This window comes from Cryptococcus neoformans, chromosome 2, assembly GCF_000149385.1.
Source record: "Cryptococcus neoformans var. neoformans B-3501A chromosome 2, whole genome shotgun sequence".
Classification (NCBI taxonomy): domain Eukaryota; kingdom Fungi; phylum Basidiomycota; class Tremellomycetes; order Tremellales; family Cryptococcaceae; genus Cryptococcus; species Cryptococcus deneoformans.
This window is the reverse complement of record NC_009178.1, coordinates 1,115,444-1,142,479: the sequence shown is the minus strand read 5'-3', so window position 1 is coordinate 1,142,479 and position 27,036 is coordinate 1,115,444. Positions and strand designations below refer to the sequence as shown.

At 50.1% G+C, this 27,036-nt stretch overlaps 11 protein-coding genes across 11 annotated transcripts in view; 4 read left to right on the top strand and 7 right to left on the bottom strand.

Annotated features, from left to right (window-relative positions):
- CNBB4080 (hypothetical protein) overlaps window positions 1-1,698 on the bottom strand; it is a gene marked incomplete at both ends in the record, with an annotated part of 2,351 nt that extends 653 nt beyond the window's left edge. The window contains 9 exons of the mRNA XM_772084.1: window positions 53-60; window positions 128-313; window positions 374-388; window positions 446-746; window positions 800-901; window positions 956-1,243; window positions 1,298-1,331; window positions 1,446-1,557; window positions 1,639-1,698. Coding sequence (XP_777177.1) covers window positions 53-60; window positions 128-313; window positions 374-388; window positions 446-746; window positions 800-901; window positions 956-1,243; window positions 1,298-1,331; window positions 1,446-1,557; window positions 1,639-1,698 — 1,106 coding nt within the window. The remainder of the gene's footprint in view (window positions 1-52; window positions 61-127; window positions 314-373; window positions 389-445; window positions 747-799; window positions 902-955; window positions 1,244-1,297; window positions 1,332-1,445; window positions 1,558-1,638) is intronic.
- Window positions 1,699-2,193: 495 nt separating this feature from the next.
- Window positions 2,194-3,141, bottom strand: CNBB4070 (hypothetical protein; the record flags this gene model as incomplete). The annotated part of the gene is made up of 7 exons (XM_772083.1): window positions 2,194-2,209; window positions 2,266-2,288; window positions 2,358-2,452; window positions 2,512-2,572; window positions 2,628-2,651; window positions 2,730-2,825; window positions 2,890-3,141. The coding sequence occupies 7 exons, from the start codon at window positions 3,139-3,141 to the stop codon at window positions 2,194-2,196; spliced, it is 567 nt and encodes a 188-aa protein (XP_777176.1).
- Window positions 3,142-3,581: 440 nt separating this feature from the next.
- Window positions 3,582-4,443, top strand: CNBB4060 (hypothetical protein; the record flags this gene model as incomplete). The annotated part of the gene is made up of 2 exons (XM_772082.1): window positions 3,582-3,819; window positions 3,929-4,443. 2 exons carry the CDS (start codon window positions 3,582-3,584, stop codon window positions 4,441-4,443), a joined length of 753 nt encoding a protein of 250 aa, XP_777175.1.
- A 491-nt stretch (window positions 4,444-4,934) lies between these two features.
- Window positions 4,935-8,028, bottom strand: CNBB4050 (hypothetical protein; the record flags this gene model as incomplete). Its single annotated transcript, XM_772081.1, has 8 exons — window positions 4,935-5,667; window positions 5,725-5,973; window positions 6,045-6,314; window positions 6,368-6,538; window positions 6,590-6,642; window positions 6,690-6,995; window positions 7,049-7,391; window positions 7,451-8,028. 8 exons carry the CDS (start codon window positions 8,026-8,028, stop codon window positions 4,935-4,937), a joined length of 2,703 nt encoding a protein of 900 aa, XP_777174.1.
- A 1,175-nt stretch (window positions 8,029-9,203) lies between these two features.
- CNBB4040 (hypothetical protein) lies at window positions 9,204-12,722 on the top strand (the record flags this gene model as incomplete). The annotated part of the gene is made up of 6 exons (XM_772080.1): window positions 9,204-9,574; window positions 9,615-11,200; window positions 11,266-11,617; window positions 11,693-12,154; window positions 12,206-12,473; window positions 12,540-12,722. 6 exons carry the CDS (start codon window positions 9,204-9,206, stop codon window positions 12,720-12,722), a joined length of 3,222 nt encoding a protein of 1,073 aa, XP_777173.1.
- A 207-nt stretch (window positions 12,723-12,929) lies between these two features.
- CNBB4030 (hypothetical protein) lies at window positions 12,930-14,109 on the bottom strand (the record flags this gene model as incomplete). Its single annotated transcript, XM_772079.1, has 2 exons — window positions 12,930-12,983; window positions 13,039-14,109. The coding sequence occupies 2 exons, from the start codon at window positions 14,107-14,109 to the stop codon at window positions 12,930-12,932; spliced, it is 1,125 nt and encodes a 374-aa protein (XP_777172.1).
- A 173-nt stretch (window positions 14,110-14,282) lies between these two features.
- CNBB4020 (hypothetical protein) lies at window positions 14,283-15,208 on the bottom strand (the record flags this gene model as incomplete). Its single annotated transcript, XM_772078.1, has 5 exons — window positions 14,283-14,396; window positions 14,442-14,566; window positions 14,625-14,745; window positions 14,806-14,887; window positions 14,928-15,208. The coding sequence occupies 5 exons, from the start codon at window positions 15,206-15,208 to the stop codon at window positions 14,283-14,285; spliced, it is 723 nt and encodes a 240-aa protein (XP_777171.1).
- A 202-nt stretch (window positions 15,209-15,410) lies between these two features.
- CNBB4010 (hypothetical protein) lies at window positions 15,411-17,201 on the top strand (the record flags this gene model as incomplete). The annotated part of the gene is made up of 6 exons (XM_772077.1): window positions 15,411-16,115; window positions 16,187-16,379; window positions 16,427-16,746; window positions 16,802-16,896; window positions 16,960-17,091; window positions 17,150-17,201. 6 exons carry the CDS (start codon window positions 15,411-15,413, stop codon window positions 17,199-17,201), a joined length of 1,497 nt encoding a protein of 498 aa, XP_777170.1.
- Window positions 17,202-18,291: 1,090 nt separating this feature from the next.
- Window positions 18,292-21,809, bottom strand: CNBB4000 (hypothetical protein; the record flags this gene model as incomplete). Its single annotated transcript, XM_772076.1, has 7 exons — window positions 18,292-18,492; window positions 18,559-18,876; window positions 18,933-19,230; window positions 19,295-20,900; window positions 20,948-21,200; window positions 21,251-21,452; window positions 21,520-21,809. 7 exons carry the CDS (start codon window positions 21,807-21,809, stop codon window positions 18,292-18,294), a joined length of 3,168 nt encoding a protein of 1,055 aa, XP_777169.1.
- Window positions 21,810-22,647: 838 nt separating this feature from the next.
- On the top strand, window positions 22,648-24,920 carry CNBB3990 (hypothetical protein; the record flags this gene model as incomplete). Its single annotated transcript, XM_772075.1, has 5 exons — window positions 22,648-23,205; window positions 23,255-23,878; window positions 23,931-24,031; window positions 24,082-24,419; window positions 24,472-24,920. The coding sequence occupies 5 exons, from the start codon at window positions 22,648-22,650 to the stop codon at window positions 24,918-24,920; spliced, it is 2,070 nt and encodes a 689-aa protein (XP_777168.1).
- A 158-nt stretch (window positions 24,921-25,078) lies between these two features.
- On the bottom strand, window positions 25,079-27,018 carry CNBB3980 (hypothetical protein; the record flags this gene model as incomplete). Its single annotated transcript, XM_772074.1, has 5 exons — window positions 25,079-25,239; window positions 25,317-25,406; window positions 25,458-25,731; window positions 25,784-26,100; window positions 26,154-27,018. 5 exons carry the CDS (start codon window positions 27,016-27,018, stop codon window positions 25,079-25,081), a joined length of 1,707 nt encoding a protein of 568 aa, XP_777167.1.
- Between the last annotated feature and the right edge of the window lie 18 nt (window positions 27,019-27,036).

Below are 27,036 nucleotides of genomic sequence, written 5' to 3'. Positions count from 1 at the left end.
ATCTACAAGTCAGTAATCACCCGTGGTCACTGGGAGGTGTAATCTGGCATACCGTTCATGCTATATGGCATCTTTACCATCAGCTGGAGCTCCTTTTTGTTCTCTATACATTCATGAATGAACTCACGTTGAAATTGCTCAATATGACAAGTAGACCTCCATCCTCAGGCCCAAGCATGTTTTCAGCGGGTACTTTGACATTATCAAACGTAATGTATGCAGTTCCAGCAGCTGTCGAGTACGATGTCTTGATCTGCTTAGTTTCGACTCCTTCGGTGCGGGGCACAAGGAAGACGGTCAAACCTCCTTCAGTCTAGGCACAAACGCAGTCAGCTAACACCTAAAAAGACCTGCTACAATTCGATCATTTCACCTTTGCCCCTACAGTCTAAGAAGGGAGTCAAGTAAGAAGCGAACCATGTATATGAATAATTTGAATACCCACAAAGTAGTCCGAGTGCATACCACCAGAGATCCATTTTTTCGTTCCATTGATCACCCAACTTCCATCCTCTTGCTTTGTAGCAGTCGTTCTCAAGCCGGCCACGTCTGAACCGGCAAAGGCCTCCGAGATGGCCAAACTAATAATCTTTTCCCCATCGAAAACTTCTTGAACCACCTTAGATCTCAGGGGTTCATTTGCAAAGTTGAGAACGGGGGGAAGACCGATGACCATACCGGCATTAAGACCGTCGCCGTAGCCTCTAGCGCCACAGCGAACGAGTTCTTGGTTGATGACCAGCTCGCTTTAAACCATCATAAGCCCAAGAACCAGAAGAAAAGCTTCATAAAATCTCACTGGAAGTAGTCAAATTCCTCTCCCTTGACCACGCCATCAAAAAGCGTACGCCCGTGTAAATGCTTGCCGGGTCCAAGACGCATAGCGTTCAAATTTACCTTTCTATTTAACATCCATCAGTATCACGTTAATTTATCTCGGGACAAAATGACTCACGCCATTGCTTCAAGTACAGATTTACTAGCTCGTTTCCCATTCTCCTCACAGAGCTGGGCGTCTGGCCTTATAACCTCTTCTACAAACTTTCGCATCACCTGCTGCAATTTCCTGTGGCTTTCTTTGTAATAAGGTGACTTGAACTCGGCGGTAAGCCATGTCGGTTCAGCATATGGAACTCTGGAGAGCGCTCCCGGGGTAGGGGGTTTGATAGTGGGTGCTGAGCCAGACAGTTGGCCTATAATGAGGCGTTGGTATTGTGGTTTGAGCAGGACTTCGTGGCGGTGGCTAGAGCGGAAATGTCAGTTGGACGGTGGTAAAAATATTTGGAAATTGACTTACAGGCCAAAGAAGACTGTGGTAGCATCTTGACCGGCTATGTTTTAAAAAAATCATAAATTAACCCATTGTTCAAGGCGTAAACACTTTTCTCAGCCGGGAATGTTGACCGGCGGACTGCCTCATTCCGCTTCGGACACAACGAACTTACCAACTTCTGGGTCCAACAGAACGCCTACGCCACCGGGGTGCATGGCCCCGAATTTGGAGAGGTCATATACGATTGAGTCAATAATGACCCAAAGATCACCTTGCTTGTTGTGCTATATGATCATCCACGCGAGTCATTCCATCAGTAGTTGATCTCTAAATAAGCGGAGCGTGCGAGATGAAGGGGAAAGCACCTTGGCGACTTCTTCTTTGGTCAGTTCTTTTAACTCCTTCTGTGGCTCTTGTGTGCTCATATCTGGCGGCTGTGTCTCAGGCTGTGTAAGTGATAGTATACGAAATGAACTATTGGACAGAGAACAAAAGTTGCTCGGGATGGATGTAGTTTTATGAATGGCAAGTGCTGTGATTCGTCCACCGGTTATTCATAGTTGCCGGGTATGGGACGTCATGGCTTCGTGTCGGAGGTCACGCACTACTTACTACTGCTGTAGATAGATCGCTATGCATGCGGTGCTGCCACATCCAGTAGTACCAGTACATGCAAAAAGGCGTGAGAAAAATGCAGTCAGATGTACGTATGATGTGCTTCTGAGCTTGGGAAAAAATGGCAGAACCAGGCCCTGCTTGTATGATTGGCTTGAGAACAATTCATAGAACGACCACGATATGTGTGCGTTCATTCAAACAATTGATAAAAGATGTCTGCTCCCTAATCTCCCTGATGCTTCTTATACATTTTTCCCATAGTTTCGTTAAGCTACATAGAAATATATTTCGTCGTTTGCTTATTACAAATACAATGACCTGCAGGCACATGATAAGTCCATGCGCTCGTCCGCCATTATAACGCGGAAGCTTACGCCTCTCCTCGGTCGGCCTTCACCTGTACGAATTGGAAAGAGTTATCAGTAGTGTCCTGTACATTCACTGTCGGCAAAAAGAAAAGGCGCACATTTTCTTCGCTGGGCGTAGGGTCAGGACCCGGATTAATGTGGTGGTGCTCGGCGCCAGACATGCCGTCCGGAGTATGGTGGTGCTTGTCCACGTCTGAAATATTGTATAAGCCTATTGAACCTTTCGGCTCTACAAGCACAAATAAGACATACGGCTGACGGTCTTTTCCTGGAGGTCCTTTCCTGGAGGACCATCAGGAGCAGCTTGGTCCGCCTACGACACGATAGTCAATACCTTGTCCCCGGATCTACCTGGGTGTTCTACTAACCTTTACGTTTGCCTCTGCATCAGTCTACAAATTATTGTCAGCATTTATGCAAGTAGAGACAGGCGAAAATCCATATGGGGTTATCAAAGAGTGAAAACTCACCGCAAGATGCTCATTCCATCCAGGGGCATGCTCTTTATGAGGGGCAGAGGAATCTTGTGTTCCAGAAAGATTTCGAGCCTTTTCCCTGGCAAGGACCTATAGGTTACATGTCAGTTAAATGACCAAGTTCACGATTTGCTCTGTGTCTTCATGTACGCACATTGGGGTCGTTGTCGTGCTTGGAGGCGGCACCCCTGGACAGAATTCTGACGGCGGGCATAGTTCGCTGCACCCTCAAAGCTTGGAGAGATCTCAGTCGAAGAACAGACATTCTGGAAGGTTGCTTTTGAATACGGTTAGTACTTGGGGTAGTGGAGAGCGAGGGTTGTGGGTTGAGTAGAGAAAGGGAGCGAAATGGCGAATGAGATAGAGAGGGTTTGAGACTTATATTGTGGAGAGTATGTGACGTCATATGGCAGCTGGGAGATGAGAAAGAGAGATCCCCATGTTACGTAACCTTCGGGGCGTTAACCGATTAATCCGAGGCAGAAATAGACGGAAGCCCGAGAAATATAAAATAAAAGTACCCCGGATCTGTGGGACGATGATTACAGCGTTTTCTATTTGGTTGTTCTAATAGTGTAAAGAGAACGCCGCACAAAAGACCTTGGCTGAATCAAACTCTGCACCCAGCATACGCTCCAGTGTGAGTCCACCTGCGTCCGGCGCCGACACACATCGTCCACCAATCCCCGCCACTGCGCACGTCTTTTGTTCCTGCGCAACGTATATCCTCCGACCTGCACATGATCGCTCTGACCCCGAAACTGACTGCTGTCACCAGTGCCCAAACATCTATCGCCGCTTTTTCACACAACCTCCCATCTCCTATCCACTTGCACCGTCGAAACAATGGCCAAGCCTATCCCAAATTCAAAACCGCACCACTCTCTTCCCAATTCTCACCTCTCCCCCGACCTCATCACTCCTGCTGGGACACCCCCTTCGGGCGCTGACAGCTCTTACGGTGCAGCAATGGAGTCGCGCCTGCATCAGTTCATGTCAAGTTTTGACGCTGGGACGCATAGTTTTGACAGAGAAGACAGGGAGAGTCCCGAGGAAAGGAGGATGAGTTTTGGAAGTAGCGATGGTATGTTTTTCGTCTTTGTTTGTTAAAAAAATGTGTCTTCTCAAAAGATTAGATCGGAAGATTGAATGTGTGACCCTCCTTTGCTGTGCTCACCGTATATCTTCTATAGTTTTTCCAACTCCACCTTCATCCCGTCGACCATCCTTTCTCGCTTCTCTGGGTATTCGACCATTCACACTTGTATCTTCCTCTCCTTCATCTTCATCCGCCACTCTATCCAGCTCCCAACCCAAAGACGCTTTTGGTAACGCAATGAACTTTGGTATGACACCCGCCTCAGGTCCTGACGGTGGCGACGACCCTTCATCAACACAAACCAGACCTCATCTTGGTAGAGACATCAAATCGACCCCAAACCTTGCTCATTCGCCTACTCATCATCCCGACAATGTGGAGAGAATGGACCAAGCTTTGTCGGGTCATTTACCTAATGGAGGCATGGCCCGATCAAAAACGACGGGTCAAATCAATAAGCAAAGTGGGTTCATTCTCAACTCGACCGTAAGCAAAGGCGAAAACGCCACTTTGGAGAGTAGTAGTGCTTCGAGACAAGTTGGAAGGGAGAAGGAAGAGAAGAGGCATTTTGACCCTTCCAGAGATCCCCGACTCTTGGGTCTGATCTGAGTTGACTGTACCTGATGCCGAAGAGCAATGTGTATAGTACAGCAGATTGTTACACGTGCCGTCTCTTTAATGGTGCGTTGTTGTAGCATCATTATTACCAAGCTTTCCGTAGCGTTTTATATTCACAATCCCCTTTTGTGTATTTCCCTGTCATCCGTTGACATCTTGTTCATCCGTTGTTTATTCATCTCCATCACGAACTGTATCATACATAGCTCTTCCTGGCATTTCAATCATGCACTTTTACCGCTTTGCCAACATGTTCAAAAAACCGAGGAAGCAATACATGTTAATGGCTCGATAAAAGCGAAAAAAAAATCAATCAGAAGAGATAAACGAGATCAAAGAAGCGACGAGGTGTACAAATGAGTCACAATATAATCACATACTTGGAAGCACTGCTGCCAAAAGATCACTAAAACCAAAAGTCAAAACTACGAAAACCAAAATAATTGATGACATTTCCCCTCAAAAACATTATGCCGAGCCTTCTATTTCCTTTCATTCTCCGACCAGGGATACTTGTTCATATGATCCTTCACCCATCGCAGCCCATCGTCTCCCTTGTTCATCCCTGACCCCGGCCCCGTAATATTGATTACATTATTAGTCGTGGTTATGAAAGACCCCATACGCGTAGGTGAAGCTTCAGACTCTGGCATCAATGTCGGCACCGGCGCAGGCTGTTTTGTCAAATCTGTAGGGCAGTGGACAGAAACGCCGCTCATATACTCAACCTTTTGGGTCGATGATGATTGCTGAGCTCGGAAAGGATCAGCAGCGTGTTGGTCGTTAAGAGCGTAAAATTGGTCCTGCCATAGATCGGCAGCACCTTGGCCTTCACCGGGAGGAGCTGAAGCACTAGATCCGGTATTCAGCCCGGAAGCAGGCGAGGAATCCATCGAGATATCCTTTAGAGACGCCCCACCAACCCCTGAACCCGTACCAGACCCCTCATTTCCTTGGCTTTCCGGCGTGTTCCCTGACCCGATAGGACTTATCCCTGAACCTCCAGGTCCAGAAGGAGGATTGAAGTTGTTGTTGATGTACGTTTGCGCCTGGGAGAAACCGGCAAAAGAATGAGAGTGGTTATAGTTTGCTGAAGACTCATCAAAGGCTGTGCCACTGAAGGATGGACGAGTTTTGATTCGCCAGTAGCCTCGTTTGACATTCAGTGCGTTTTCGACACACAATCCAAAGTCAGCATCGCGCGTCAAAGGCGGCCTGGAAATTCATCAGCTTGATCAATTTGATTTATGTGCACGCATTCAAACAACTCACGCTCCTGGTCTTGGATGATCGGGATAGTGGGCCATCAGCTTTTCAAACGTTGGGTTTACTGCCCTGTCCAAAAAGTATTCGATCAATTGCGCATGGTGCTGACCAATCTTGAATCTGATCCCAAAGTAGGATAAAGCAAGGCGAACCGTGTCACAATCAGTGCGATGGGACGATGCAGACACTTCGTCTCCGTTATTCAGGGCATGTCGCATAAGCAAAAGTGATGTTCGTGCAGCCGTGACGAAGCATCTGTAATTTTTATTTTTCGTCAATAAAAAAATATCATCAAAAAATCACCGCCACAAAAAGTTTCAACTTACACGCTAGCCGAGGAATGCATGACGCTTGAAAACTTTTCTGCTTCCCCACCAACGGCACTGGCCAACTGTTGTACGATACTGACGATGCCTTGTGTGGCACTTACTAAATGTCTGGTAGGCTGGTCGGACGGGTTATCAAGGTCTGCAAAAGGTTCGTAAAGACAGATAGTAGCTGCATGAGGAAGGAGATGAGCAGCAACAAGGTCGGCATCGAGTCGGCGACGTGAGTTGAACTTGCAAGCATTGCGGAGAGCAGAAGGGAAAGACATCCTATCACAATGTCAACTCAAGTAGAAAACTCCCCCGGATAGGTCGCAACTCACTGGAAACAGGCAATGGAATTAGCCAATTCCCTGAATTCTGGCTTGTCCATCCCATCCATATCATCATTCGGTCTCAGATGTCGGTTCTTCCATTTTCGCACGAATCGGTTCGTGCGGTTCATGAGAATGGTGGCCTTGGTGACCATTACAAAGGGATCCACGACAGGGTGTCTGTAATCGGTTATCAGTATAAAATAACACCGTGAAAGAGGATTAACTCACTTGAGAAAGAGATCAGGTGATTCTACATCTTGCGGATTGGGTTCCATAAACTCCTACTCCAATTAGCTCTAGCCCCCAAATCCTTTTACGCAATACCTACAGAACCGTCCTCAAATTCCTTGGCCGAAACTGGTAAGGCCACGGTTAACTCATCCAGACTCATACTTGTTCCCCATCCACTGGCTGCGCTCGCCACAGTATCGTGATAAAACGCCATCCAGACCGTTGCTCTTCTCTCTTCTCTTTCCAACGCATCAAGCGGTGGTGGGAGCATGACGCTCTTGAGAGACAATTCTGCGCTGCGGACGTTCAGACCCAGAGGAAGTATCATTCGAGCCACCAAACCGGCATAAGCCCAACACTCGAGCATCCGTGTGTCATCAATGAAAACTCGACATAAGATGATCTTAAGTCATACGTGAGCATACAACAGGTTTACAGAAAAGTCAAGTTGCTTACCATTGCCCTGACAACATCAAATAAGCGGTTACCAGTGTTCAGCCCATCTTGGACTGCCTCTTTCGCAAACATTGTCTGTCTTAGCCCAAAGCCATCTCTAGCACTCTCAGAATCAGAACTATGCCCAGACGTAGAAAATTCAAACTTGGCCCATTGCTTGTCTCTTGTAGACTTGGAGTACACTTCTTCAGGACACCGGGCAGCTGCCGCGGCGCATATGGCGTGAATCAGAGAAGGGTGAGGGAAATTGGAATGAGTAGGAGGAAGAGCGATGCGTGCGAGGAAGCGAGGGCGATGGAGAATACGAGGGAGATTTGGTACTTGGTCAAAGAAGGATTCGATGCTTGGCGACGTCAATAAAAAAAAAGGAAATCGCGTTATACTGTGTGGGACAAAACTCACAGGTCATTCACAACATTCGGTTCGGGCAGCTTTGCAGGCCATCCGGGCCAGAAAAGATCCATCAATATTTGTTGCTGCATCGCTGCATCAAGACCAGCTTCTAACCCATCCATGCTGATTTCGGTTTCCATCTGCAAATCTGCACCAACATTGCCATTCATGGTCGTTGCGAATGTCGCAGAGACAGATTCAAGGCCTCGCCATTGAGCTTGGCCCTTTAAGGGATCTACAGTACTCGAAAGGTCGTTTGGATTGAATGATTGCCAATTCTGAGACTTGTTTTGATCATTAATGTCAGGGACGGCACCGTTCCAAGCATCATTTGATATGTCTGCTGGTGAAAAGTTGAATATTTCTCCAGGAGAAAGGATATTGGCGCCTGAGGAAGACTCGCCAGAGGTCAAGTTTGGAGTTGATGTATTGTTATGCAAACTACTTGATCGACGAGAAGTGTCTGATCCCTGATTGGCAGGGGAGGGTCCATTGCAATGGGAGACGTTGGTGGATGATGAGCCAAGGTTGACGAGATGAGTATGTTGTGACTGTATTTGTTCTAATGGATCGGAATTCCCCCACATAGGATCTGCTCGAGAGTTGGATGCCGGTTGGGAAGGGTTAGATGTGAAAAGGTTGATGAACGTATTGGGGGATGGAGCAGTGGCGTTTTGAAACAACGAACTACTGAATGCTGGAGCAGGGGTACGAGGTTTATCGGCCAACCGTGCCTGTAACTCCTCTACAGAGAGATAGATGTTAAAGCTGCGATCAGTACGCCAGAGTCTGTACTTACGGATTTGTTTTGTCAACCTATCTCTTTCCTCATCAAATTCTTCTTCTTTCTTTTTCCGCCTACCTTCTCCCGTTGCTTTCCTCTTCTTCTTCGACCCGTTGGCTACGCCTGAAGTCTCCTCTTCTTCATTGGCGGGAGCCCCTAATGGTCCGGCACTTGATTTGTTCTGGCTATCGCCTTCCTCCACTTGATTGGATGCCCCATCATCATAGTCACAACATAGCACAGGATTACTCTTGGGTGATGTTCGAAGAAGATGCCTATATGATCGGACGCACGTGGCGCAATGTGGTCGAGCCTAAGAATTGTCAGTCAATGTTGAGCCTATAATAAAAGCATATTTACGGCGTCGCATTTCTGCAATCAAAGATCAGCATAACATTTACCACAGTAAGAGACAACATGCCAGTTTCCTTCTCCTACACTGCAGACAAGCTTGATTTCTCCTCAGAACCCCTGCAACGTCGTTATTATTAGATGGCTGGGCGGATGATTCCTGGGTGTCAATGTGTACTGTGCCGTCGAGAGGAGGGCGTTTGGAGAGGTTCCCGTGGATAGACATTGGTGGCTGGTGCGGAAGGCGGAAGGAAGAAGGAAGTGAGGAAGTAAGGAGTGAGAGTGGTTGACTGGATTGTTGCGGAAAGGACGGACGGGCAGCGACGGAAAGTGTGAGTAAGCGCCAGCGCCAGTCGCCCGCCCTTTGTTCGCCGCCAGCCCGACCAAAATATTTCTTGCCGCCGACGCGTAATAACAGCTCCTCCACTTCGGCCATGACCTCACGTGCCTGGCCACGTGGTTGTCGCATGGCGGGGGCGGGGGCGATCTCTCCTGCTGTGCAGTAGGAGCTTAATTCTTTGGTCGATTTTATTCTCTCGGCGACTCTGCAGCACCGAAAAGCCACCATCCTGTGAACGCACACAGCTCAGGACACCCCCCCGTCTCAGATGGACACATAGTCCCACCATGCTCTACTTCTTGCTCCTCCTCCCCCTCCTCATCGCCTACGCCGCCCCAGAGCCCGCAGCCCTCATCCCTTTCCCACATCACACCCTTCGAGCCCTTGCCCCCTCCTCCGCTGCCACACTCCCCGTCCAGATAGATCATGACCTGCACCCGCTCGTTCTCGTGTCCACCGTGGACGGTGCTTTGCATGCTCTGGAGAGGAATACGGGTAAAGAGAAATGGGTACTCGAAGGTGACCCGCTGGTGGGTGGGAAGATGAAAGGCGGCGTTGAAGAGTACATTGTGGAACCCCTGAGCGGGAGTCTCTATGTGCACGAGGACAAGGACGGGCAGATGAAGATGAGAAAGCTGCCTCTGTCTGTAGATCAATTGTGAGTCAAGTACCGATTGCCCAAGAAGCTAATAGCGTAGAATTGAGCTGTCCCCGTTTACATTCCCCGAATCTCCGACCCAAATCTTTACCGGCAGCAAACACACTTCTCTAATGAGTGTTGATCTGCGAACTGGAGAACAAATCGACTGTTTTTCTCCTACTGCCAATTTGTCACAATATGACGGCTCAAGTGTGTGCGACGACCTTGACGATCTCGAGCAACGCGGCTCTTCACAGCGAGATACATTGTTCATCGGTCGAACAGATTATCGACTTACGATCCATTCGCCATCTTCTTCCCAAGGCTTATCTACGTATACATCCGCGGCGTATTCGTCGGAAAAGAAATCAGCTCCCGCCATCCAAGAGATCTCTTACTCCACCTACACCCCTAATGCTTATAACCGTCCTCTTGCCGAATCATGGGTCAAGGCCGGTGTAGCACACCAATCATGGGGTCCTGACAATGAAGAGCCTCGCATACGCATCGAGCTTGGATTCAATGGCAAAGCACTTGGTGTAAAGCCTGGTGGTGGACTCATTTGGAATCGAGAATTGGAACATGTAGGCGTCGGCGTGTACGAGATCCTCATTCCTCGAGAAAATCCCATGGGTGCACCCATTCTTGTTCCGCAACCTCCTGCCCACCTTCCCGCTCTCTTTCCTGGACAAAATGACCCAAGAGCATTTAATATTCACGACGCGCCTCCTTCTACCTATATCGCTACACTTCCCGAATGTCTCACGTTGCCATCACCCAATACAACTTCCGACAACACGGCCGCAGGCAACAAAGACACCAAGCCGTTACATTTCGCCCTGTCATCTTCGTCATATCCTCTTATCAACTTTGCCCGCCCCCCTCCTCCCGGACATCTATCCGATGGATTATTTTACAATACCGACGATGGCGATTCTTCTGATCTCGACCATCGTCGTGGTAGGGGACTTTTGTCAGGGTTGATTGACCCACCCAGGGAGCATGAGATGATTGATCCGCCATTCATTGAGAGACGGGCTGGACCTGCAAAGAATTGGTGGTGGAAGTGGGTGGTGGCGTTGGGGATGCTGTTCATCCTTTTGGGCGGTATGATGGTCCGTTTCGGAAGGGGAAAAGGTGCGGCACCAGAATCAGTAGAAAGCAAGGTGGATGAGAAAATGCCCTTACTCGCTGCACCTGTCCAAGAGGTGAGACTTGAACAAAAAGAAGAAGAACAAAAAGAAGAGGGGGAAGAAGTGTTGTCAGTAGTCAAGTCTGTCCCTGTGGTGCGCATCCAAGAACCATCGCCCACGCCTGAAGACTCTCCCCCACGCTCGGAAGGCACACCTGAAACAGATCAGACGGCCACGCCTCCTCCCAAGAAAAAGTCTACTCGTCGTCGTGTGCGAGGTAAAAAGAAGAAGCCTGATGCTACTGCTGCTACCGCGGCCAGTCTGATACCCGAAGAACACGACGGTGAGAATGAAGATGAGGATCATGAAAAGGACAAGGAAGACGTTTCCCCCCGGCCGACGCCCAAGGGAGGTAATAAACCCTTGCCAGAATTGCCGAGAGAACTTTCTTCGACGGATCTGTTGGATTACCAGGATAAGGAGCGGCTGGCGATTTCAGATACTATCATTGGTGAGTCAACATGATTGTTTACAGTAACCTGCGACCTCCCGCAAAATCTGACAAGAAGATGTTAGGTTTTGGATCACACGGTACTGTAGTGTTGAAGGGGACATGGGGAGGACGTCCAGTTGCGGTAAAAAGACTGTTGAGCGACTTTACCAGATTGGCGAGTCAAGAAGTCAAGTTGTTGCAAGCGAGCGACGATCATCCCAATGTCATCCGGTACTACTGCCAAGAAAAGCGGGACAATTTCCTCTACATCGCCCTCGACTTGTGTCAAGCCTCCTTGGCGGATTTGATCGAATCACCCGACAAGCATAGAGAGTTGGCAGATCAGCTGGATAGGAAACGGGCGTTGATGGAGGTCACAAAGGGTTTGAAACATTTGCATGGGATGAAGATTATACATCGGGACATTAAACCTCAGTAAGTTTTCTTTTTTTTTGGGGGGGGCTTCTAGACGCAAAATGCAAAAGCAGTTCAGCTGATAAGAGGTACCAGAAACGTGCTGGTATCGCAAACACCTTCAGGGCTGCGAATCCTAGTATCCGATTTTGGACTTGCCCGACGATTAGGCCAAGATCAATCATCCTTTGCGCCGACGGCGAACAATTTGGCCGGTAGCCTGGGCTGGCGGGCACCCGAATGTATCCGGGGCGTGGTCCGTCTCAACGAAGGTTTTGACGCTTCTTCCTCTGTCGGATCTTCTGGCGGGATCGCCAATGCAGAAGACGGCGTCGCGCGGAGTCGGTTGACTAAAGCTGTCGATCTGTTTGCCCTTGGATGCCTGTACTTTTGGGTTTTGCTGTCGGGGGAACATCCCTTTGGCGAGACGTATAATCGAGAGAGTAATATCGTCAAGGGCGAAGCTGTGAATATGGGCATGCTGAGTTTATTGGGAGAGGAGAGAGAAGAGGTGGAAGATTTGGTGGGGAGGTTGTTGAGCAGTGAGCCCGATGCAAGGTACGTTCTTGTTTTGGTTGCGTTGCAACCCAAACTCACTCGATTTTGCAGACCATCCACATCAGAATGTCTCGCCCATCCCATCTTCTGGCCAGCCGCCAAACGTCTCGGCTTTCTGTGCGACGCTTCCGATCGATTCGAAATCATGCAGACCGAGCCGGCTGAGCCGACGCTTGTACTGCTCGAACAAGGCGCACAAAGTGTCGTCGGCAAGGATTGGTATTCCCGACTGGATAAGACGTTTACAGGTAGTTTGGGCAAGTATAGAAAGTATAAAGGCGGGAGTGTAAGGGATATGTTGAGGGCGATGCGGAATAAGGTTGGTCTCGCCCGTCTTTTGATTTCGTCTTGTCCCCAAGCTAATGTGCATTAAAAAAAAAAAAAGAAACATCATTATCAAGATCTAGAACCGGCGGTGCAAAAGCATCTCGGCGCACTTCCTGCCGGATTCTTACTCTATTTTTCCTCGCGGTACCCAAAGCTGTTAATGCACGTGTATCGTACGGTAAAAGAGAGTGAGTTGAGGGAGGAAAGTCTGTTTGAAGGGTATTTCCAAGAGGCGATATAGAGGGGGAAGCGTCGTTGTACAAGTACTACATCAAGAGTTTTCGCATTTTTCTTTTGTTGGCAGTTGCTCCTTTTTCTTTTTCTTTTTTCTTTATCCATTTTTGATAGCAGGTTTTGGGTTTACATGTATGCATATGGCATTAACAGCACTTGGCTGGTTGGACATGGCACAACGATGCTCCGCGTAAGAATATTGAAAAGAAGTATTCTACTCGTCCTCGTCGTCGTCGTCCAGCCCCTCGAGATAGACAGGCTTATTCAACTTTTTCACGCCAAAAAAGGGTCAGCTTTATGCAAATGAATGTCATGGGACTTACGACCTCTACGAGACCCAGCCATTCGCCCATACCGCGTACAAACTCGTCTCCGCCTTCACCGGCACCATCATGGCGCCACCAAGATGGGCGCAGGTTGATAGTTGCGCAACCTGCCTCTCCCGCATCCCGCTGTTCGTGCTTTTCCTCCAACTCGTCCGATCTGAAGCCCGTGAGGGGCACATCTCCGCTATAAAGCATGAACCCCTGGAATTCCGCTGTTGGGTAAAGTATCCTCACCGGCCCATCATCGTCCGTTTGCTCTTCTTGGTTCTTGCTTGCGAGTGTATGTGGAGGAGGAGAGATGTTAAATGCAGGCGGATTATTTTCCGTTTCGGGTGAAGGGATGAATGGTTCTTGCACTTCTTCCTCTCCTTCTTGACGCGTGGTAGCGGTGGTGGGAGTAGCGATCGGCGGCTGTTTGAGCGGGGTAGCTTCTTGGATCACGATTTCCGGAACGGATAGTGTCCTTTTCGGGGTGGTGGTGGTGGATTTGAAGCGTTTACTAGGCGTTCTTGCCGTCTCTTCACCATCTCCATCTCCATCTCCTTCTTCATTTTGCTCGTCGTCCGAGTCGAGACGGGTACGTTTTTTTGCAGGCGCTGTTCGGCGCGTACGTGGTTTAGCGAGGGCAGTCTGTCCCGCACCCTTGATTTTGGCGAGTACGCTCTTTCTCTGCGGCCGTTTCCCGCCGCCGCCGCCGCCGTCTACACCGTCTATAGACGCAGGTGTGGGAGGCGCGGAAGCAGGAATAGAATGCGTGTGGTCTTCCGTACCGCCCTTGTTGGGCGGCAGCGTCGTCGAGAGGATGATGCCGCGGTAGGCGGGCGGGACGGAGAGGTACTGCCCGACGACTTGACGGCCTCTGAACGCTGCCCGCACAAGCTGCTGCTGGTCGGCGCCTGGAGAGTGCGCGGGTGGGGCGAGGGGACGGGGCTGAAAGTAGTGGGCGGTGTTGGCGTGCTTGTCTGTGTATGGAGCGTGCTGCGGGCCGAGGGAGAAGGGGAGGAGGGAGAGCGCGGGGGCGGGGGGGAGCGGCGAGGGCGCGGGGGGGACGATGAAGCGCGTGGACATGGGTGGCTGTGGAGGATGGATTTGAGATTTGGACGCGACGCGAGAAAACAATTAATGAAAAAATAAACACGACCGCGTCCAAGGGTCTGCCCGCAGGCATGTGCTCCAACTGGCGATGGAGATGCGTGAGCGTGGTGGAGCGGATAATGAATGATGCATATGCACAGTCTACATTACTTGCCCAGCGCCTCTTCCCTGTCCATCACTTTCTGGTCCAGCTTGATGAGGATGACTGACCGCTGGGGGAACGCATCGGTCGGCACGGTGTGTGCAGTGACGCGGGCAGGCTGCGTCTATGGATGAGCTTTGTCACACCACGCCAAAACACGCACCACCTCGAGACCGTCCAGTACACCCTCCACTATCCCCGCGGTATACGCCTCGCAGCTCAGCTGCGACATGTCCTTGGGCACAGATATAAACTGGGTCAGAGGCGGCTGGTTCAGCGTGATCATGTCTTGGATACGTCACAATGCGTTAGCGCCGCGAACATGCTCGTTGGAGTGATGACACACATTCATTTTCTTCCTCGACGCTGCGCTCGAGACCGTCTGCGGCCCTGCCAAAGCAATAGCGGTACACCTGCGTATGGATGAATTGGAGTATCGGAACGAGGCGGTGTTCCCTTTTGGGTTCCTAGACGTATACTTAGCACACAAAATAAATACGAAAATAAATAAAGAACAGCGATCGCACTTTGGTCCCGGCCGCCTGGGTGTTGCGCAACAGCAGCAGCGGGAGGAGCCTCTGGCCTGCATCGTAGCCTAATGACGACAGCCTGCACTGTGAGCATGGCCCGGTTCTGCTGGGCGACGCACCTCGCTTCGAGATCGGACACGCTGTCCGCCCTGCTCTGGCTGTATGCAACGATCTCTGCAAACATGAATGCCCATGCGCCCACGGCGACCTCTGCGCCCTTTGTGCGTGCGAGCGGCCTGTCGACGATGCTGGGGGGTGCGGCGCCGGCTGCGGGCGGGCCAAAGAGCTGCTGCTGGAGCGAGGGGTGTGGCGCGGTGCGTGCCGAGTCCCTGCGTGCGAGCGGGGTGGTGGGGAGCGGTGCACTCGCGGAGAAGCGGCTCTGGGCTGCAGGGTATGCCATGGCGGATGAGGAATGGGAAGATTAGATAAATCGGCGATTTGTAATGGCGGCGGGTGATTAGGAGCTTTGTAATGCGATTTGTAATGCGATTAGAGGGCGATTAGAGGAGCCGCCGCGTTCCAGGCCCTGTCTTCTCTCTCTGTCTCTTGTATGTCCATCGTTGTTTCTCTGCCTGTTCTTTGCACTCCCCCACACACGCACGATGGGCCAGGGCCAGTCCTCGAAGAAACTGGGCCGCATCTCCTCCAAGCAGCTCCCCCCGCCGGACCTCGCCGACTCCTTCGCCCGCACCTCCATCGCAGACAGAGACCCCAACCCCCCCCCGCCCGACGCCGCCAAGCGCAGGAGCAGCGCACGCGACCCCCTCCCCCCCGCCCACGCCTCGCCCCCCAGCCATGCGCCCGCCCACAGCAGCGGCCCCGCCCGCCAGAACACCCCCCCCTCCCCCGCCGCCGTCCCCACCACCCAGAACATCATCGCAGCGCCCAGCCAGCCCTCCAAGTCCTTCCTCGCCTCCTCCCCCCCGCCGCCCTCCGCCATGCCCGTCTCCCCCGCGGGCACCACCCGCGCACGCTCCTCCTCCCCGCCCCCGTCCAGCTCGCCCGCCGCAGCCAGCCACCTCTCCCGCGACTCCGCATCCTCCCTCTCGCCCGGCTTCGCACTCACCCAGACCGTCTCGCGCGGCTCCCTCGGAGCAGGCGGCGCCGGCTTCCAGATCCTCGATGTGGACAACATGATCCAGCGGCTGCTCGAGGCGGGCTACAGCGGCAAAGTCACAAAGAGCCCCCCGCTGAAGAATGCAGAGATCACCAGTGTCTGTGCGGCGGCGAGGGAAGTGTTTCTCAGCCAGCCGACGCTCATCGAGCTCAGTCCGCCCGTCAAGATTGTCGGCGATGTGCATGGACAGGTGAGTCCGGCGTTTGTCGTGTGCTAATCGCGCCATGTGCTATTCGCGCCATGCTAATCGCTGCGCCACAGTACGCCGATCTGCTGAGAATGTTTGAAATGTGTGGATTCCCGCCGGCGGCAAACTATCTGTTTCTGGGCGATTACGTCGACCGGGGAAAGCAGTCCCTCGAGACCATCCTTCTTTTACTCTGCTACAAGATCAAGTATCCTGAAAACTTTTTCCTCTTGCGCGGCAACCACGAGTGTGCCAACGTCACAAGAGGTGCGCCTTTTCTTCCACGTGTAGATTCGATGACTAATCCAATGTAGTATACGGTTTCTACGACGAGTGCAAGCGCCGGACAAACATCAAGATCTGGAAGACATTTATCGACGTGTTCAACACTCTCCCCATCGCGTCCATCGTCGCCAGCAAGATCTTTTGTGTTCATGGTGGACTGAGTCCCAGCCTGAAGAGTATGGACGATATCAGGAGGATCCAAAGGCCGACAGACGTGCCCGACTATGGACTCCTCAACGATCTAGTATGGTCCGATCCATCGGATACCGCGCTCGATTGGGAGGATAACGAACGGGGCGTGTCGTTCTGCTATGGCAAGAGTGTTATCAATGCCTTCTTGGCGACTCATGTAAGTGTCTCCGGCTTGCGCTGAAAAATGATACGACAGGTGCTGACGAAAATAGGACATGGACCTTATATGTCGAGCACACATGGTTGTAGAGGATGGCTACGAGTTTTACAATGACCGGACACTTGTCACAGTATTCTCCGCTCCCAAGTGCGTCAATCGTTGTTTTGCTCCATAATGATCTCAGCGCACTGATCTTTATTCGGCGTATAGTTATTGCGGCGAGTTTGACAACTTTGGAGCAGTCATGTCAGTTTCAGAAGACTTGTTATGCTCCTTTGAGCTTCTCAAACCCTTGGACGGCGCGGCATTGAAAAAGGAAATGACAAAGTCTAAACGGAAATCGTGAGTCGAGTCTCTTTTTTTTGAATATGAAAATCGTTGCATTGCTGACACAAACCAGACTACAAGCACACCAGTCACCTCCGAATAACCCTATGGCTCAAAGCTTTTAAAGATGCCTCTGCCACGCCTCGACAATCCCCACATTTCCGCAAATGTCATTTCCGCAAATGTAATATATCAAGACGATCAAACAAAGACACACACAAGCACATCCACATATCCACAGTCTTACGTCTGCTCTCCCATATATTCCCAAAACATCCACTCTTCACAAACATTCCTTGTACCTTTTTTTTTTTTTCCTCCCATTTTTCTCTTTCAACAAACAATCCCATTTTTCTTTTTATTCGCAAATCGGAGCATGGGGAGATTAATTGTGTAACTATATAAAACAGCTGTAGGGGGGGGTACACAAAACAATGAACAAAAACCAAACGAAAAACCCAAAAACCCAAAAAACGAAAAATAGCCAACCAAAAAACACGGTGATGACGATGATGATGAAGCTATACGGAAAAAGCAAACGAACGGCAAAGGCACAAAGGAGGGCGGTTTTGCAATGGGTCCGCGGCGCACACGCCACATTGAGAAGGGAAAAAAAAAATTCCGTGCTGGGGCGTGTGTTGTCTGGTGTGTGTAGACGGACTTTTTCTTTCTCGTTCTTTTTTTCATTAAAACCTCTGGCGAGAGGAAGAAGAAGGGAAAAAAAAGGAGAGGCGCGCCTTTTCTTCCTTCCTTCCTTCCTTCCTTCTCCCTGTGTTATTCTTTAAACAAGGTATATTTGGTCGTTTATTGGTTGTCAATGATTACTATTCCCCATACTTTTCGTCTTGTCGTTATGGGATCGAAATTGAGTATATGTGCAGTGATCCGTAGTTTGACATGGTTGAGACTCTTCCTTATTCGCGGTTTTTATTTTTCAGTCAACAGTCGCGCGATTTTTTTTTATAAAAGACCTCTCTGCTTTTCTGCTTATCAGTCGATACGTCACGGTTATGGAAACTCGTATATCAGTAACACAAAACAGCAGCAGGCTAAAAAACCAATGATTCAATTGCATTTAGAGGTCAAATAGTACAGAATGTCAAAAAGAGAACGCTTCATTCTTCCACATGCTCTCTCCCCCCCTTTATATCACCTACTACAACAAACGCTTTCCCCCCTCCCCCCCATTCATTCATCTCCATCCAACACCACGCTCTACTGTCCTTCGGAAGGAGCAAAAGCCATCTCGTTGATCATCTCAATCTCCTTCTTGTGCGCATACTTGGAACCGGTAGCAACGGAACTGCTAGGTTTCCTACCAGCGTAGAATGGGATCTTGGACTTGTGATGCTCAGTCTCCTGGAGGGCGGTGATGAGTCGAGGCTGAACGTAGGTCCAGGCACCATTGTTGAGAGGCTGGAACAGAAAGAGAATCATTAGCCATGGTGAGTTTCAAAGTAACAGAGTTGATAAACTACATACCTCCTCCTGGGCCCAGACAAGATCAGCGTTGGGGTACTTGTCAAGATGAGGAGTCAAACGGTCATAAGGCAAGGGAGACAATTGCTCAATCCTGGAAATGGCAACGTCGTTGATACCTCGCTCTTCACGCTCCTTGAGGAGCTGGAAGTAGACCTGGCCAGTACATAAAATGTGTCGTCGGATCTTCTCAGGCTCGACAAGGGATTCAGGATGGGGTTCGGGAATATATCGCTGGAACTTGGAGTCACCAGACATCTCCTCGAGAGAAGATCGGGCAAGAGGATGTCGGAGAAGGGATTTGGAGAAGAAGACAATCAACTAGAATGTTAAGTTCTTAGCAATTTGCTCAATCCATGGCTTCACTGATGACGTACGGGCTTTCGGAAGTCACGCTTGTTTTGTCGCCTGAGAACGTGGAAATAGTTGGCAGGAGTAGTCGGGTAGACGACCTGCATGTTGCAGTCCTGGTGCTGCCTCTCCAACTTTTCAGGCGAGGGGTACACTCGGGGCTCATCGTCACAGAGCTGGAGGAATCGCTCGATACGACCAGAAGAGTGCTCGGGACCTTGACCGTCGTAACCGTGAGGCAAGGAGAGAACCAGACCAGTTCGCTGGAGCCATTTTCGCTCACCCGCAGCAATGAATTGGTCAATGATACATTGGGCATTGTTGCTGTTGATTGTCAGCGCACATCAGGGCGGTCATGAAAATAAAACAATAAAAAAAAAGGACTCACGCAAAGTCACCGAACTGAGCCTCCCAGATAGTCAAACTGTTGGGGGAGACAAGAGAGTAACCGAGCTCGAAACCGAGAGTACCAAACTCTGACAAGTGAGAGTTGGTGACAGTGAAAGAGCCCTGGTCAGCATCCAGGTGCTTGAGAGCGATGTGAGTCTGTTCAGTCTTTTGGTCGTGGACGACAGCGTGTCGCTGAGAAAAAGTACCACGCTCAACATCCTGACCGGAGATTCGAACGTGAGTACCCTCAAGGCACAAAGTACCGAAAGCAAGAGCTTCAGCAGTAGACCAGTCAATGTTCTTGCCTTCGGCTACAGTCTTGCCTCGGTTGCCAATAATTCGCGCAAGGTTCTTGTGGGGGTGGAAACCTTCGGGGAAACTAGAGATGATCTGACCAACACGCTTGAGGGCGTCCTCGCTGGCACCGGTATGGTGCTGAGGGAGAACCTCTTCGGCAAGCTCCTTGGGAGAAGGGAAACCTTCCCAAGAGGAGGAAAGCCATTCTCGGGGAGAAGGCTTGTAGTCCCTGGATCCGTCGTAAGCCTTCTCAAGCATGCCCCAAACCCATTGCCTGTGCTCGTCAATCTCCTTTTCAGTAAAAGTACCTTCCTTGATCAACTTGTCGGTGTAGATAGACAAGACGGTAGGTTGCTTTTGAATAGCCTTGTACATCTTTGGCTGAGTGAAGCTGGGTTGGTCAGTCTCGTTGTGACCGTATCGTCGGTAACAGACAATATCGATAACTACATCCTTCTTGAAGGTAGCTCGCCAGTCAGCAGCGAGGGTACAGACGTAGTTGACGGCCTCGACATCGTCACTGTTTACGTGGAAGATGGGGGCGTCGATAGACTTGGCAATATCAGAGGGGTAAGGGGTAGAACGGGCAAATCGGGGGTCGGTGGTGAAACCAATTTGGTTGTTGACAATCAAGTGGACGGTACCACCAGTGCCGTAGTTGGGAAGGTTTTGCATACCCATGGTCTCGTAAACAACACCTTGACCAGCAAAGGCAGCGTCACCGTGGAGCAAAACGCCCATGGCAGAGGATCCGTCTCCCTCGTCACCTTCAAAGTGCTGGATAGCCCTGGTCTTACCGAGGACAACTGGGTCTTCAGCCTCCAAGTGCGAAGGGTTGGCAACAAGGGACAAGGAAACCTTCTTGCCGCTGGGAGTAGGACGGATGTAGTTGGCACCGAGGTGGTATTTGACATCACCACCGCCAGTATCGTCGGCATCCTCGTTACCCTTGAACTCGTTTAAGATGGCCTCAATAGGTTTTCGGATGACGTTACCAAGGACGTTAAGACGACCACGGTGGGGCATACCAAGAACGATAGATTTGACACCAGCATCCACGGAACGATCAATGAGCGCCTTCATACCAGGGATCAAAGACTCGCAACCCTCAAGACCGAAACGCTTCTCGTTGGGGTATTTGGAGGCAATGAACTTTTCAAAAAGCTCAGACCACATGAGTCGGTCAAGAATCATCCTCTTTTCCTCGGTGGAGTAGTTCCATTGGGTAGGAATTTCGACGCGCTCCCGGATCCAGTCGCATTGTCCCCGGTCGGGGATGTGAACGTACTGGCAGCCAACGTGGGTACCTATTGTTCATCAGCGGTGGTCTTCATGCACGAACGAGCAAACGTACAGTACATCTGCTTGAGCTCATCAATGATCTGACCCAGAGTCATCGTGTCGTCCTTGACCTGACCCATGAATCGGGGGAGAATGCCGTCGCCAAGCCTGAATTCCTTCGTCATGTCGGCTTCAGTCCAACCATAGTAGTCGAGTTTAAGCTCAGGAGGGACACGACCGTCGAGATCGGCACCAGAAATGCGAAGAGGATCGAGGTTGGCAATGTGATGACCTCGAACTTGGTAGGCACGGATCAAAAGTTGAACCTGCACAAAATGTAAGCAGTGTGCGTGTTGAGAAACTTGGGGGAACTCACTTTAAGATAATCAGTGACATCACCACTGCCCTCAACAGAAAGTTTGGGGCTTCCGCCGGCAGGGGTAGGAACGGCACCAGAGAGAACACCGGGGGGAGGAGTGAAAGCGTGAGCAGAAGGAAGACCCTTGTCGAGGCCAGAGAAGTAAGTTTGCCAGGATACATGGACAGACTTGGGGTCTTGTTTCCAGAGGCGGTACATCCTTTGTTTAACGTCCTGTCAGCTTCTAATCTTTTGACCAGATAAGATCTTCCTGCGTTGTTACTCACTCCTCAGTGTAGTACGCATTTCCGCCGTTGGCGAAGGCATCATTCTTACTGGGAGCGACGGCCTCTGCAGCATAGCTTCGTTTTTGAGTATGTCGCTGGACAGCAGAGAGGGAGAGTATGGCCCTAGCGGGCTGAGCCGTTGATCGAGACGGTATACGGATATGTTTTGGAATTGACCTGAGCATGGCGGCAGGAAGTTGTGTGGGGAAAGGAATAAACGCAGAAGAGAGAGGATGTTTTAAAAACTGTCCAATAAGTAGGATGTCATTCAATCCACGCCCACGAAACATCTCAAAGAACGCGGAGTCGCAACCGTGTCACGTGACTCGACTCCGTCTTTCGGACTTGCTCGGCGGCTGATCCGTGGATTTCCCGGCCGCGGCTTGTACCGTCCAGTAACCGTCCACAATAATATATATGCTTGGGCGCACATTTGGTAAGCAGGATGCATGCTGTATGAAGGATGTCAGTGTATTCAATTGGAAGCGGTCCTCGAGACAGCATCGAACTCCTAGTGACTTCTTTAATTCCTGTCAATATTTGGCCCAGTTGACCGATTAACGGAAATGAATCAAATGAACCAACGATGACGCCCTTTATTTCTTAATATTTCTCACGTCCCGCGACTCCGCTCTTGGCGGCGGCGGTGAACACCCAAGCACACCACCAAGACCTGTCTTGTTTGTCGATCAATGTGCGGAGCCTTCTTTCAATCCCATAAAAAAGATGACTATGACATCATTCACTCTTTGCGTCTTGACATCTGTATGCTAATCAAGTTTAAAAGTTTCCTTGGATTTAATTTATTGATATCCGTCTCTTTTTCGTCTTCTCCATCTCTTCCATGATGTCGTTGGCTTTCTTCCTTCGAGGTTGTTGGAAGACGGCTGATGAGACGGAACTTGTCGACGTCACCGCGCAAACGGATGCCGGCGGTTCAGGAAAGTGGGAGACCATTTAATGCAAAAGCCAACTCCACGTGACATTCACATGGCAATATCGGAGAATGGTGCCTGGGTTCAAGATTTCTTGACCAAGGCCGTTCGAGCAGGTTTTCGACCAAAAGCCGATACCAACCTCTCTTTTTCTTCTTTGACTATCTTCAAACTAACCTAAGCCCAATTAAAAATGGCTCCCAAGGCAGCTCAGAAGAAGCGCTCAGCTCCCGATGCTGGTTCAGCACCTAAAAAGACCAAAGTCGCCCAGTCTGACAAATCTTCAAAGCCTGCAGCCCCAAAGCAATCCAAGTCTCGATCTGCTCCTCGCGAACGGGAGGAAGAGGCCAAAAAACGTAAGAAGCCTATCACCCAGGGGGGCGGTGAAGAAGAAGATGAGGATGTGAGCATGGACGAGGGATCATTCTCAGATGAAGACCAGGAAGACCAGGAAACCGAACGTAACGATGTTGACATGGATGATGGTGACGCCCAAGGAGCTGCCCCTGAAAAGAAGCGTCTGTCGAAAGCCGAGAAACAAGCCCTTCATGCTGCTCAACCTCACAGAACGACTCTCTTGCCTTCCCATCCTCTTTTGCATGACACCCTTTTACCTCTGTGGGAAACTGCCAGAAGAGCTGATTTGAGCAAGGAGGAGAGGAAGAAGGCTATCACTGAACTTTGGGAAGCTGTCAAGGGGAGAGTCATCGAGGTATCCAGGGGCCATAAAGGTGGTCGAGTATTACAGACCGTATGTCCAGTTTGTTCAAATTTTTTGAGTGACGCTGACAAACTACTAGATTGTTAAATATGGTGGCAAGGAAGAGCGTCTGGGCGTTGCTATGGAGCTTGAACCTCAGTGGAAGGCCATGATGGAATCCAAGTACTCCAAATTCCTCATGTCCAAGCTCATTCGATACTGCCCGTCTATCCGCCCTTTGCTCATCCCCCATCTCGCCCCTCAGCTTCTCAATCTTCTTAACCACGCGCACGCTGTCACCCCCCTTTCCGACCTCTACGAGCTCTGGGCATCCGCCAAGGAGCGTAGACTGCTTGTGAGGGGTTTCTATCCTAGGGAAGTCAAAATCTTCGACGGTGCTAAGCAGGGCGTTGAGGTCAAGGGTTTAGAGGCGAGTTTGGAAGATATGGGTGAGGGTAAGGGCCGGGAACGGGTGCTGGACGCTATCGAGAAGACCGTCTTGGACGTCTTCAACGCCACACAAAAGAACGCTCTTGGTCAAGCAATCTTCCACCGCCTTGTTCTCGAATATGTCCAGTGCATCTATAAGTTCCTTGACGGCGAGGCCTCCTCCAAAAAGATGCACGAGCTGTTGGCCGCTGGTGCCGAAAGTTTCCCTGAAATCGTCCACACTAAAGACGGTTCAGCTGTTGTCCGAGAGTTGATCGTCAGAGGGAATGCCAAGGTCAGTATATGCCGACAGCCATATCACTCCTCATGCTAACCCAAAATGATAGGATCGTAAACAAATACTGCAGCCTTTGAGGAAGCATGTCGAGGCGCTTTGCAAGGATGGTGATGCCCAGATGGTCCTTTTCACTGCATTTGACTGTGTTGAGTGAGCGTTTCCAACCTGATGACGTTGACCTCTGCTGATCTAATCCCTAGTGACACCAAGCTTATGGGCAAAGCCTTTGTCTCTGACATTATTTCTCTCGCTCCTGACCTTGCTTTCGATAAGCATGGCCGACGTGCCATATTCTATCTCCTTACGCCTACCTCCACCCGTCACTTCATTCACGCCTCCCTGACTTCGCTCGCTGAGTCGGCACAAAAAGCCAAGGAGCTTGGTACTAGCAAGAAAGACATGGACGTGAGACGCAAGGAGCTTTTGAGCTATGCCAACGAAGGGCTAGTGAAGCTTGTTGAGGAAAAAGGAGAAGTAATGGTTAGGGATCCCGGAGCTGGTTTGGTTGTCCAGGAAATCTTGCTTTATGCTCAAGGCGGTAAGTTCTAGTCAACTTTTTTTAGGCTACTGGAGCTCATTGTCGGTCATAGACAAAAGTGCCGCTATCCAGACTCTCGCATCCGCCCTCACTCTACCCTATCCTGACCCCGCTCCTCTCGACCCCAACCCTGATCCTACGGTCTCCCACCCTCTTGATCTCTCGCACGCCATTCGTACCTATAAGCTACTCCTATCCGGCGGTCATTTTGACCACAAGACACAAACACTCTCTATTCCCGATTCCTCTCTTTCTCCCGCTTTTTCACGTGCAGTTTGGGATGCTCTCACGAGTGCCGAAGCCGGTGGTGCGGAGAACATTGAGAGAGTCTGCAAAGGCAATGCGCCATTTGTGATGGTCGAGTTGATTGAAGGCATGAAGAAACGAGGAGATGGAGAAGAGGTCAAGAAGATCTTGGGCAAAAAGGGAGTTAAGGAGACTGTCGAGAAGAGTGTTCGAAAGGGAACGGCTCTGTTGGCAGAGAAGATTGGGGAGCTTTAGATTTTGGTATTTACGTTCTGGAGTGTAACTGTCACCATGGTCTGCATTGTTTTTGTGTACCCGAATTTTTAGCCTGCTTGACTTCAAAGGGTTCGACCGATTTGATATCAATGCAAGAGTACCTAGCTTAAAGAGTACATGCAAGGAAACCTGTTACACTAGAGAATGAATTTATAAGGGTTCATGATTCCCTTTGGGTCAAAAAGCTTTTTCAACCGCCTCATCAACTCGATAGAAGTATCAGTTTGAGAATACGATATGTAAGGTGCCTTCATTGAGCCCAAACCATGCTCAGCAGATATGGAACCGTTATATTCGGCTATGATGAGAACGATTAACATCAGCGCAACGACGGTTCCTCGCACTTTTGTTCCGTCGTATCAGAATAGTACGCACCTACAAGCTCATAGACGAAAGGCTCTATGATGCATTGCACTTCCTCAGAGAACTCGTTCCCTTCTGCGACCACATTCAAATGGAGATTACCTGAAGATCGGTTCAGTAGCGAAGAGACTGGCGTAATTGGATTTTACCAACCATCACCCAGATGGCCAAAACCTGCCACATATTTCACTTTCCCGCCTAGGAGCCCTCTTTCCTTTAAATGTGCCCTCATCCTCTCTACAACTTCATACATTTTTTCAACTGGAACGGAGAGGTCGTACTTGTACGCCTTGCCTGCTTTGCTTAGTGATTCGGGACATAATTCACGTATCTGCCAGAGTGAATGTATTTGAGCACTGTCTTGGGCCAATACGCCATCAAGGATGAACGAAGAGGATAGCAAGTGGTCGAAGAGGCTTGTGAGTTTCTACGGCCAGATAAATACTCATATCCCCTTCAAACCATCGACAAGGCCTCACCTCCGAGTCATGCTCTGCTGAGCTTCCTCCTGTTTCTATTAAACAATAGAAATCTCCTTCTTTTTCAAAGACCTTTTTTGCTCCCCCATGCTTCTTCACAGCCTCGTATGCAGTATTGTCAAACATTTCGAACGCCGACATAATCTCTCCCAGATGCTGTTTTGCTTGAGAAAATACTTCAAGACAGGCTGCATAAGATGGTAGAGAGAAGAGTGCGACGTTTGTGCTGCGGGGCCGATGGGGACAGAGGATAGATACGGCGGTGATTATGCCGATTGAGCCCTCAGACCCTATGAAAAGCTGTTTCAAGTCATAGCCTTTCACGCACAGTCAATCTCTTCGTCAGCAAAAGTAAGCGTCGCCTGCTCACCAGTATTATCTTTCCTCAAACCACTCAAGCCGTCCCAGATCCTGCCATCTGGCAAGACTACTTCCAGGCCCAAAACACTTCCTCTCAAACTTCCGTAACGCAGCAGCCTTAAACCTCCAGCATTGGTAGCTACATTGCCTCCTATCTGGCATGATCCCTTGGCACCCAGGTCAAGAGGGAATACGAAGCCCCTGGATTCCAAAAATGAATCTGCTTTCTCTAAGATAAGCCCTGCTTCTGCAATGAGAATACCAGAGACTGGATCGAAAGAGCGTATTGAGTTGAGCGAGGAGAGTGACAAGATTAGTTCGTCATGAATAGGCGTAGAACCTCCTACCAGTCCTGTATTCCCTCCCTGAGGAACGATAGCCACATCATTCTCGTCACACCACTTTACTATCCGACTGACCTCTTCTACCGTTTTCGGCTTGACAAGGACCTTGCTCTGGCCTAAATATTTGCCCATCCAATCCAGATTGTGAGGTAAAAGATCGTCTGATGTTGCTGAACCATCCAGTGTCGATAAGACCGAGGATGGAGAGGACAAAAGTTTTCGAATGTGAGAAATATGTGAGGTGGTGAGAGTAGTATACTTTGGAGATCTTGAGGAGAGAGATAGAGCCCTCCAAAAGAGACGAGAAGTGGTTGCAGGTAATTGAACGGTAGGATTCCGACGAGAAAGGTGTCGGGACCTGCGGATGAAAGCAGAGGAAGAGGACAAGGGGAAATGGACCATCCTGGTGTTGCCGATGGTGTGCGTGGGCTGAAGGACGGGTAGAAGTATATATATCCTCTCGACCGACGGACTCTCACTACGTGACATCTTCCCTGTTTTGTCGTTGAATTCCGTCATGTCAGGAACCATCAGACTTCTCGGCTTTTA